Source organism: Patagioenas fasciata, chromosome 8 (genome assembly GCF_037038585.1).
Source record: "Patagioenas fasciata isolate bPatFas1 chromosome 8, bPatFas1.hap1, whole genome shotgun sequence".
In the NCBI taxonomy this organism is placed as follows: domain Eukaryota; kingdom Metazoa; phylum Chordata; class Aves; order Columbiformes; family Columbidae; genus Patagioenas; species Patagioenas fasciata.
Genome location: NC_092527.1, coordinates 39,914,554 through 39,925,907, shown reverse-complemented (window position 1 = coordinate 39,925,907; position 11,354 = coordinate 39,914,554). Strand labels below are relative to the sequence as shown.

General features: G+C 39.4%; 2 protein-coding genes across 9 annotated transcripts in view; one reads left to right on the top strand and one right to left on the bottom strand.

Moving 5' to 3' along the window:
- Nucleotides 1-171: 171 nt before the first annotated feature.
- Nucleotides 172-10,859, bottom strand: BCCIP (BRCA2 and CDKN1A interacting protein). The gene is made up of 7 exons (XM_065843410.2): nucleotides 10,691-10,859; nucleotides 7,545-7,619; nucleotides 6,846-6,926; nucleotides 5,635-5,727; nucleotides 4,907-5,094; nucleotides 3,654-3,831; nucleotides 172-585 (listed from the first exon to the last, which is right to left on the bottom strand). The coding sequence occupies exons 1-7, from the start codon at nucleotides 10,802-10,804 to the stop codon at nucleotides 415-417; spliced, it is 900 nt and encodes a 299-aa protein (XP_065699482.1). The 5' UTR covers nucleotides 10,805-10,859; the 3' UTR covers nucleotides 172-414.
- The window catches only part of UROS (uroporphyrinogen III synthase), a 19,047-nt gene continuing 18,518 nt past the window's right edge, over nucleotides 10,826-11,354 (top strand). For all 8 annotated transcript variants that reach the window (XM_071812237.1, XM_065843414.2, XM_071812235.1 and 5 more), the window contains exon 1: nucleotides 10,826-11,036. The gene's annotated coding sequence lies outside the window, so the exon portion shown is untranslated. The remainder of the gene's footprint in view (nucleotides 11,037-11,354) is intronic.

Sequence of the window (11,354 nt, the reverse complement as noted above, 5' to 3'; positions counted from 1 at the left end):
TAGATGAGTTAAGATGAAGATGTATTATTTTGCATTTTTGACGTACATATATTTAACAGAAGAAACATATAGAAAAAGCACTTTTCTTAAGAAAAGGAGTTGCATGCATTCTTTTGTAACAAAAATATACTATTTAGGTTTGGTTGTAAACACATTGACCAGATCTTCACGTTTCCTTGTAACATTGTTTTATTATTGACTGCTTAATGATGATACCAAAATATAATAACATACGATATTTAAAAATATTACTTTGATGGATATTTTCTGTTGTACCACCTACTTGTCTTCTAAGTGTACAGAGGAAGCATTTGAGCAGCACAATTCCATTAATTCAACTGCAGTCTTCTGCAAATATTGTGAAGTCACAGTTCTGCATGGCTGCCTTATAAAAAACGGGGTCTCCAGGAAAGTTCAGAGTGAGAGATAGTCTCTGAGTTTCTCCATGATTACATCCATTCCATCAGCTGGAACTATCATAACAGTCCTCCAGGGTTTCATTGGGACATCATCAAAGGACCATCTGCCACCCAAACAGGTGTCACTTTCCTCCTGCACAGAGTAGTTGAACTTCAGAAGGGCTTTCTAAACAACAGAAATAAATGCGCTCGGATTAAAATGTTTCATTAGCATGAAGATAATACACCATCTAAACAAGTAAAAATAATGAACTTATTATGCAGATGCTTATTAAGAAGCCGTTTTCTTCCCTCTCAAAAGGCCCACCAAAAAAACCATACAAGAGAATCCACTACCAGGTGTTTTAAACTATTTGCTTTTCACAGAATTTATATAATGCATATTAATTTCTAAAATGTTTGCTATCATTATGGTTTAATATTGGAAGAAAGACCTTACGGGGGGAAAAAAAGTCCAATGTCCCCTTTATATGGTTACTGTGCATCATTTTAGATGGTTTTAAAACAGACTCTCATTCCACGTTATCAAATTAAGAAATGTCAGCTTAGAAGCTGTTGTGCCAACTAGCAGGGGCCTTTGACCACTAACAGGAATATCAGGCTCTTACTAGACATTTAACCCTGGAACAAGAGCAAACCACGAGCTGTGTAATTTTCAGAACTGGCAGATCAGGCAAAACCCAGACAAAATGAACAGTGAGAGAACACAGGTAGCACAGAGCTTGCATTGAAGATGACAGCTTGGTGTGGAAAACATGTAGAAAGCCTGCTCTTTTCGTGGCCTACTCTAAAACTGCTCAAACTTCTAAAACTTAACGTACCTGTAAGTATACGTGCTACAATAATCCCCTCCTTTACACTGCCAGTAGAAAGGCTATATTAAGGGGATGGGCACTAATAGGAATCCTAGGCAGAACTTCAAAAAGCTCTTGGAAAGCCTTTAGAGGGCTGTAGCCACTGGAAGACAGACTTATAAAGGCTGCTTCTTCAAATAGGTAGGTTGTCCTTAATGTACATTATTTCTTTTCAGTGATACATACCGAGAACCGTTCGTTTTGACTAGCTTTCCAAGACAAAATGTCTGATGCATAAGAAGAGCTTTCCTAACAAATGTTCCTAGTTCTCGCACAGGTCAGATTAAGAAGCATGAACAGAACTCCTAAGTAGAAAATCTTATCTAACCTCTTCCCTTTACAGGGAAAGTAAAGATCCAGTCTCCCCTTAGGATTGCTATTTACTATCACAAGGTTGTAAATTTACTTTTGGAAGGACCATCAAATTAACTGAGTGGTTTTGCTCAACAACAAACAATTTGAGCAATGAAGGCCCTAAACCTTTAATCAATTTCAAGTCTGGTTGTAACAGAACTTCTCTTCTGCTCCCTCACTAACATTTTAAGGAACAGAATAAAGCACAGGGAACTGACAAGTACAAAAAGGCTTCTCTCTGGTTTATATGGCTCTAAGTGCCTGCCTCACTGCATTTAACACGATTTCATGGCAACCTAATTAACGTTATGTGTGACCAGGGAGGATATGCACTCCAACACTAATTTAACACATATACATTATTAAATATAGAGACACACTTAATCTAATATCCTCCATTATGTTTAAAATAAATTGGTTAAAAACACTAGAAAGATTGTTAAAAAAAAAAGAAGTTCGGTTTGAGTCTGAAAATTATTGCAATTCAGATAAAAGCACAAAATTAGTCTTTAAAATGCCACCCAAAATAACAAAAGAGAGATAAATACAAAATAGGCCTTCTAGAACATAACACCCATGGACACACGGGCACCACAGGCTTCTCCTCTTCAGTGGTTCAATAACACATTTACATAGAGTTCAAGTTCAGTTGGTAAAGCTGCTGTGGCACGAACACAAAAGAAAATCCCAAACTTCTTACCACGTAAAGGCTGCAACAGCGTTCCCTACAGCTCCCAATGAATGCACCCACTTACATTTTTCTTCTTCCCAAGAAATAAAATTACAGCCATATCATAGCCTCCAACAGAGAATGTCATGAACGATTACACACAGAAACCTTCGCCGTTAACCATATGATACACATGCAAGTGCTCTAGCCTGTAGGCACTGCCAGAAACGAAAAATAATGGGCTCTTGACAAAGCAATAATATTGCAGAATAATATTTTTAAAGCTTTTAAAAAAATAAAGAACAATGAAAAAGTCTTTGCATTTCAAAATACATTTTTAATTTACTGCATCTTCCTCTTTCCTGATTTGGCTTGCGAACAGCAGAACTGTGTAGATGGGCTGCCTCACAAAATAGGAAGTAACATATTAATCTCAGTATTTAGGCGCTTTTTATTAATATACTTGTCCTGAGTAGAACACAGACAAAAGGGGAGTGATAGCTGCTTGACTGGATCTTCAAAAGGGGTTTATTCTGAGCATTTTCTAAAGTAACAGGTATCCAAAAGCAAACAGATAAATCAACTTTACACATAATACAACAACAACGTCACAAACGCAGGGCTTTACATCTGTTAAGTTTCATGGGAAGAGCCCTCAGAGAAATGAGAGAAATGCATTGAAACTGCATTACCAAACATAGATAGAGCCTCAAAAGCAGTTTGTTTTTTTTCTGACACAGGACTAACTACATAGGGGCATTTGATCATGCTAAAGATCTGGGCATCTCATTGACCATATTTCAACAAGTCTGCCAATTATTACATTCAGTTCAATCTCTTCAGCATTGCTATGAGGAAAGAGATAAAGCTTGTTAATTCTTTGAGGCCAAGACACTGGCCTCAAAACAAAGTAACACCTGATCTTTCTCATGAAATCTCTGCTTATTTCAGGTATTCCTTGAATTTTTCTTTTATCATCATAGCACTGGAGATCCTATCAGGTAGTAATGCTGCTACAGGTAGAACCTACACCAAACCAGCTTATAGTCAGGTTAACTGTGACCTGATACAAGTAACATATTAGTAAATTCATACCAACACAGAGGATTAATTTAATAATTTGGACTTATGGATGCCAAACGTCTCCATGATTCTCTAAATACAAAAGGTGTTGTGTTCAATACACAAAACCAGGTTGCTTACTCATCTCAGTACTATTCTAACAACTCCTAAATTTAATATAAAAGATACGTGATCTTATCTTTTTAAAAGCCCCCTTGAATTTAAGGTGAAACACCTTTTTTGCTAATATGTAAAGAAAAATAAACATTTTAAATTAAAAGAATCACGTTTTACCTCATAAAAGAATTCTTCCTCTGCATTTGCAAACATTAACTCTTCCTTTTGCTGACTTCTCCCTTCCTTCCTCTTAGAATTGCTCTTTGTGGCTTCTGTAAAGGTCTTGCTGACAAGGAGATAGTAGTGGCACTTTCCACAAGGTTTGTTTGTTCTCTGTGCCTCAGTCAACTCTTTCCTAAAGATAAATACATGTTTACATACACAATTTAACCCCCCAACAAATGTATAAGTAAACTTTATAATGTATTAATATAGAAAGGATATTCATATTGCAGCCTATTCTTTTACGAGTGACACAGAACGTAGACTTTGCACACACATTCGTAGTACTTAAACATACTATTTGCCTTTAAAACAATAAAAATATGGATGTCTTTCCACACCTCACAAAATAACCCTTTTTTCCCCAAACCCTGTTCATGGTAGAGAGTCTGAAAATTATTCTAAGTGCCTCATTTCTTTCTTTAAAAGCCTTCCTGACCAGCTCTATCTACATGTTTTCTTCCATATGAAAGTAGTAATTCCTAAAGGTCTGTTTTATTTTTTCAATGAGCCATGACAATAGTGAACTTATTCTGATTTCTAATCTTACCTCCATGAGCAAAAAGAAGAAAAAAATCTTCATTTAATTACTGGAGCTCCTTATCTAATGCAATTTCCTGGTTCTCAACATGGCACTAAAACAATGTAATGCTGCATGTCGGTGGATTTATCTACTTACTGTTACCCAGCGCATGATATAAATCCATGAACGAGTAGAGATCAAGCAGCACTTAACCTCCTTCACTCATTTACTTGACACTAATCAAAACACTGCATATGGTTTTCATGGGCCAAAACTCCTGTCCCTCAATCCAAATCTTCCATTCCAGAGCCAGACATTAACACATGAGCAGAAACATCCAAGTTGCTCATTATTGGCATGCTACGAAAAGTTCTCATTTTTAAATTTACTACATCAACATGAAAATAATCTGCAGCACAATCTACAATACACACACAACTATTTCTGCAGTAGAACAGCACATATTCTTAAATTATCCCCTCTGTCTGGAAGTTTAAATAGTTTGAAAAGCATAAAGATATAAAAAATATTTTAAAATTAACTGAAGATCTTATATCAAATGAAAATATTTTTTTTCTGTTCATGTCTTACATATATAGTATCACCTGTCTTAACATAGCTCTATATAAATAAGATTTCTGCAAAAATTTACTGTTCAACATCATGTCAAAAACCCCAAACTTACTGAAGCTGCTGATGCATGGGCAGAGCAATCTGTGGTGGGACGTTAATGAATCTTTCACTTAGTAGAAGACCCACAGGCTTAGTACCGTCATTTAGGATCTTATTCAGCTGTTCAACTACATGTTGCTCACAACTCTTCTCACATCGACTTAGAATCAGCTCTTTGATTTGTTCAGCACACTGTGTACCCTAGAATCAAAAGGTATATTTTCATTACATTACAGAACAACTATTTACACAAGAAAACCTTGAACGTGAACTTCAGGTGAATATTCTACAGGCCTACTGGCAATTCCCTTAAGCAGTCTCTAAAGCGCTGTATGATTTATCTGAATTTATTTACCAGTCCTGAAGCTGAGGGCAAACAAATGTTCCTAACTGACAGGAATGCAGCGAGGAGCTGCAACATCAGTACATTCAACAGCAGAACTCAAAAGCTGCAAAAGATGAAAGCAAAGAAATATAAGAGGCTGACAGCTCAGTTACCCTGGGAGTACTTATTAGACTCAGTTTTAACTCTCTGTTCTACTCTTTGGTTTATGTTTGACCTTCAACAAGTTATGCAGGACTAGATTCAAAGGAAAGCTGAGTGATGTGCAGCTTTAAGACCATAGTCCTCTATGGAGGAATTCAAAATCCTGATCCAGTTGTCTAAGTTTGTTACACAAGGCAAAAAATCAGGATGCAGGTTCACTCATTACTGTCTAGATGCTAATGAGGAGTACCAACCTTCCTTTCCGTTAAGTTTAAGCAGCTTATAAAACCAAAGACTTCATCATCATCTTCTTCATCGTCACTACTGTCTTCTTGGACTTCTGCTTGCTAGTTAATGAAAGAAAAAGCAACAACTCACATTGACATTCTATTTCCACTCTCTGCAGCAAGAAATGTTTTTCTTTCCAGAGGATGCTCAGCAGATGAAAACCGTCTAGGTAATCTGTACAAACAGGCAACCTACAAATTCTGGTTACGGTTATGAAAGTGCCGCATCATTGAATGTCTGCATACTCAGAGCCAGCTATGCAGAGAGCCAGGTCATGTATCTTCTACAGCAGGATCTTTCAAGAGACACTAAAATTTGATAGCTCAAATATAATGAGCAGTATCTCAGTACAACGGATGGCAGTATCTTAAGCAAAACCAATTTTCTTCAGTTTCTAATGTAGGGAAATAAACCTGCAAAGTCTTAAAATCCATAGGGCAATAGAGCTTTGATAGAGAGTGAAATAAAAAGCTCAACAAAACCCTGCAATGAAAATTTTGGGGAAAGAACTGGGGTCACGTAGTTGTAGTATAATGATCATATTAGACTCGAGTGGAAAAACTATTGGCACAGGACAAAAAGTGAATGTATAGCAAGTATGTCATGCAACATGGCACAACAGCACAACTGTGATGTGGGGGCAGCTTTTTTGGGTTTGAAGGCAGCATGGCCATGGCATGTTGAGCACTCAAGAGCACTGAACAGCTTCCCTGGTCAGGAGTCACTCTGGAGCCTTGGCAGAGTGCTCCAGTGCCATGGCAGAAGTTGCTCAGAATTCATTTTGGGATCCTTACCTATGCCCAAAGAACTGCACAAAAGGAAACTGCATGCAGGACATTTTTGATCTATATCTCTCCACATACAGGGAAATCACAAGGTCCTACTTCTTACAGAGATGGTAACAAACTTTTCTACAGCATTTACAGCATTATTACTCTACTACACCATAATTCAAAAAGAAAAGTGAAATGCCTTCCACATGTAAAATAATCAATCAAATTCCTTGTTTGGTTGAAAGTAGGCACGAAAAACTTCAGCTCCCATAGAAGAATTATTCTCAAAGCCAAAAGCAAGAAAGCATTTAAATAACAAAGACAGGAACCCCTTCTGAAAGTCTGTTATGTCATTTCAACAAAAAGCTATTGTACTTCATTTAGAAAAGTAAATTCTGTCTTACCTTGATAATACTTCCAATATGATTCTGTTGTATTAATATATCAGTTAATTCAGCTGTGTTAACAGGAGCTTTTAGAAACAACTGGAAAATAAGAAACAAGTATGAAGAAGTTTTAGACAGTAATAAAGACAGTAATTTCTCTAAGTTGTGATGCAACTCTCTGTTCCATTTTTAATATCCATGTAGCGAGTTTGTTTATTTAACTTCCTTCAATATAATACTGTAAAGATTAAAAATCAGCTCCTTGAAGTGCTTGCTCCTGTACCCTTCACAAGCTGGCATTTGGCAGAGCTGGCATCCTTTTGAGTTTGGTATGATCTGAGTGCTTGCTGAGCACAGAAACAGCCAAAAGAACAGACACATTACTTGCCTGTCTGTTTTTTAAGAGCTGTAATTTACCAAAAACCCTCCGGGAAATTGATTAACATTGAACAAAGTTTTCTAGGCACCAACTGATACAATGAAGATGGGAAGATTATACCCACTGTGGAACAACAGCCCTACAGTCCATTGGGTAAAGGTCCTGAAACCATGGTGAAGGGGACACGTTCACTGTGGCTGTAATTGTTTAATCTTCATGAGCTGAAGTGCAGTAAAGTATGAATCAATACAGATAACGTGAACTGATGATTTTGCGTAACTCTTCAGAGGTTATTTATTAATGGACATATCAACCAAGCTAACAAGAAGTCAAAGTACCTGTTGCAGTAATTTCTTTATCCCATTGTAGTCATTGTCTGACATGGAATGTGCTTCAAATTCAATATTCACTTCCTATGAAGAAGTAAAACAGAGAAAATCAAACGTACTTTGCAAGAAGCTATATCAAAACAAAGTTAAACTACAGGAAATTTGAAGATAAGTAATGGTCAACATCAGAAATGGAACATATTTCCATATTTCAGAAATGTCAGCAATTGTTACAGTAATAATTTCTTCTGGAATCTTTAGAGAGCACTTGTGAAAATAACTTTTAAAAATTAACTTACAAATTGTGCTGTGAACAAATCTTTAACGCTTTATTCCTGCAATCTGGTTCACACAATTATGTTTACTGTACAGAGGCTTGATCCAGGCAGTTAAACACTTAAAACTGCAGGACTGGAGTGTAATGCCTTGGCTAAAGATGAAGACTGCTGTGGACATTTAAATAATTACATCCAAACCCATACTTCTGCTATTTCCTCAAATCCTAATGGTATCATTAACCCCACTCTGGAAGTCTGCTCAGTAGGCACAGGATGAGATTCAGTCACAGCAAAACCAGAATGTGAACTCCTGCTTCTCCTTCCAGAACAAACACTGTGTGCCTACCGAAGTTTTACTGGTATCCTGTGCTAATAGCACCATCTGCCAAGGTTGCCTTGCCTACCTGTTCTTCTGTGAGCCACTACTCGAGATCATCCATATTTACTTTGTCTTTTAATTGTCAGTTTGGATTCTACTTTCTGAACAATCTAAATAACTGAGCCTTACTTTTGTCACCAATTAAGACCATAACTCCCCCTCCAAGCCCACATCGAGGTCATGGTCTTTATTGTCCACTGGGAGAACAGTGTTAAAGGCTCATTTACAATGTAGAAAACAGGTACACAGCCACTTAGGGGGTAATAAAAATCACGAGACTTATTTGGATATTCTTCTATGGTCTAGTAAAACATGGAAGCTCTATAGAGGTAATCAAGAACACATAATTTACTTGAGAAGCTACCTATATAAGAACACAGACTGTATCTTTGGTGCACACAGCATCCATTCCTGCCATCCAGGAACCTTTTAAATGCTTTAAAATTCAAGGCTCCCACTGAACGATTAAGCCAGTAAATTCTGAACAAAACACAGTTTACAGTGGTTCTGAACGCTGTGCAAATCACAGCCATAAAATTGATATAAACCACAGACGCACTAGATGTTCTAACACTGGTTTTGCTTCATGGCTTTTCCACTACCCAAAATAACACCCTGGTATGAGAGTTCACAAACCTTCCATCTTTCATCTATTAAAAAAAAACAAGCAAATCAAGACTTATCATATATTTTGGTGTGTCCTGTCCTGTTACTGTGCAACAATACTCTGCTACGTACAACGGTACAATGATACAGCAGTGAGCAAAGCTCTTTCACAGACACCAGGCCCCATTTGGTGATCATATTGTTGTTCTTAGATTGACAGAACTAACACACGGTCATTATTATAAAGAAAACATCTGCATAAATGAAGAGACTGTCTTTTTACGACCTGAAGTGGAAGGAGGGGAAGGGAAAGGTTAATACGGCAAAAATTAAAATGCTGAGAATTACACAGAAACGTGTACCCTTTAAGCACATGACTGCACAAACTTCTAAGTTTGTACAGTTATAGATGTTTAGCACATTTCTTTAATATTAGCAACGCGCACCTTGGTGTCTTATACAAGGACTGAGGGAAACTCAATATATCTTTATATCAAGACTTCCAAACTGAAACAGATGTAATAATGATATATCAGCTTCAAAAGCTGGACCACTGAATTAAAATAATTTATATTGCAAGTTTTACCTGGTACATACACAATTGCAAATAAAACATAGCAGTACACACCAGTACAGGATACACAGAAACCATCCTCAAACTGAAGAAACTTCATCCACAAACACTACAATACATATAAATACTATATATATATATATATATATAAAATATGCAGGAATGCTGAACACTTTAAAAAAGGTATTATTGCCATTAGCCTTAACTTCAGTGTCTAGACACCAGTGCAACATGTTGTATCAGTTTACAAACACTGAACACGACACAAAGTACTAACAATGCTAGTCAAGAACTTCATAAACATATGTCAGTTCAAACTAAGTATCCATTTAACATGGCATACATCTCTAGCAAACTGGAACCGCTTTTCCATCACCTTAGTATGACTGATAACACAATTAAACCCTGAATTCTTATCACGACACAGTTTTTTTAAGAGGCAGGGTTTGTTCGGTTTTATTTGCTAACATAAGCTAACTAAGGCCTCATCTAAAAAAAAGGAGGATAATTAACTCAAAGTGAAATGGTGGCTAAGTCAATTAAGGTAGCAAAATATTTAACTTGAAATGTACCAAGTTGAAATCGACAGATATTTCTATTTTTTGCCCAAATGACATATCACCTTATCTTCTGGGGATTTTAATAAGAGTTCAAAGTCAGTGCATATCTCTTCCATATCTCTTCCTTTACTACAAAGGCAACTCCTCTGTCAGTGTTGTGTTTCACAACTACATAATGCATTAGCACATATGTGCAGGTATGGATACACAGAGTGCTCAGAAATTAAAATTTATTTCCTTGACACCTAGCGTTTTGTTTTTGTTTTAATTTTTATTTTCCCTCCACCCATTCTTCCAGCAAAAGGAAATAAAACCAAGTTTTCTACATTGAAAGCATTATTTTCTAGGGGCTGCCTCCAGTCCCACACAAGAATGGATGTGGACAGAACACACCCAAGGGCCAAGAGTGTTCAAGTGATTGTGGCCTCGGGGATTCCAACATTCAAAAAAGAAAAAAATTAAGACTCTCCAACAACTAACCGAGCACATTTTACCTCACCGATTAACGGCACACACTTTGCCACAGGAACGGCCCCCCCGGCCCCACGCTGGGCCCGACCCACCAGGGGCTTCACAACCCGCTCCCCAACAGCCCCGGTCACGGCCTCCTCAGCCCGGCTCCTTGCTTCTAGCGTTTTCCAGCTGATTTTAGTCACAGTATGTCAGGGGACGGCCCTGAGAGGGGACACCCGGGGCCCGTGAGGGGAGGCCGGGCGCAGGCCCCGCGCGCCGCCCGAAGGCCGCGCTCCCCCGCTCACCTCATCGATCCTCTCCTCCTCCTCAGAGTCCGACTCCGGCTCCGACCCCGACTCCGAGCCGCTCTCCCCAGCCTGGGGCTGCGGCTGTGCCCGCCGCTTGGCCGGCGTGGCCATACTGGGCTGGCGCGCAGGCGCTCGGCAGCCGGAAGACCGCGGCGGAGGGAGCGGCGGCGGGCAGGCGCGGTGCCCGCTTGGGGCGGCCCGGCCGCCGGCCCTGCGCGCAGGTGGGAGCCGGGGCGGGCGGGCTCTGCTGCTCCCGGCTGCACCCGGACGGAGCGGGGTTCGCAGTGGGGCGCTCCGGTGTGTGGTACCGTAGCGCGGCAGAGCTCTCCAGGCGGGAATCGGGGTATGTCGTGCAGGGAAAGGTTGAACTGCGGAGGGAGCTGGGGAGGAAACCCGGGGTGTGTGGAGAGCGGTGGGGGAGACACGTTCCTAAAAAAAACCGGGATTCCCCGCTTTGTGCTGCTGATGCCACCTGCTTTAAAACAAGGAAGAAATTTCTTCCCGGTGAGGGTGGTAGAGCCTGGCCCAGGCTGCCCAGGGGGGTTGTGGAGTCTCCTTCTCTGCAGACATTCAAACCCGCCTGGACACCTTCCTGTGGAACCTCAGCTGGGTGTTCCTGCTCCATGGGGGGATTGCACTGGATGAGCTTTCCAGGGCCCTT

What these genes read in the sequence shown, in the direction of transcription:
- BCCIP (XM_065843410.2), bottom strand. Translation starts at nt 10,804, where the DNA reads ATGGCCACGCCGGCCAAGCGGCGGGCACAGCCGCAGCCCCAGGCTGGG. An exon ending in AGGAGGAGAGGATCGATGAG is followed by an intron (nt 7,620 to 10,690) that starts GTGAGCGGGGGA and finishes ACTTCTTCATAG; the next exon opens with GAAGTGAATATTGAATTTGA. An exon ending in CCCATGCATCAGCAGCTTCA is followed by an intron (nt 3,832 to 4,906) that starts GTAAGTTTGGGG and finishes ATTTATCTTTAG; the next exon opens with GAAAGAGTTGACTGAGGCAC.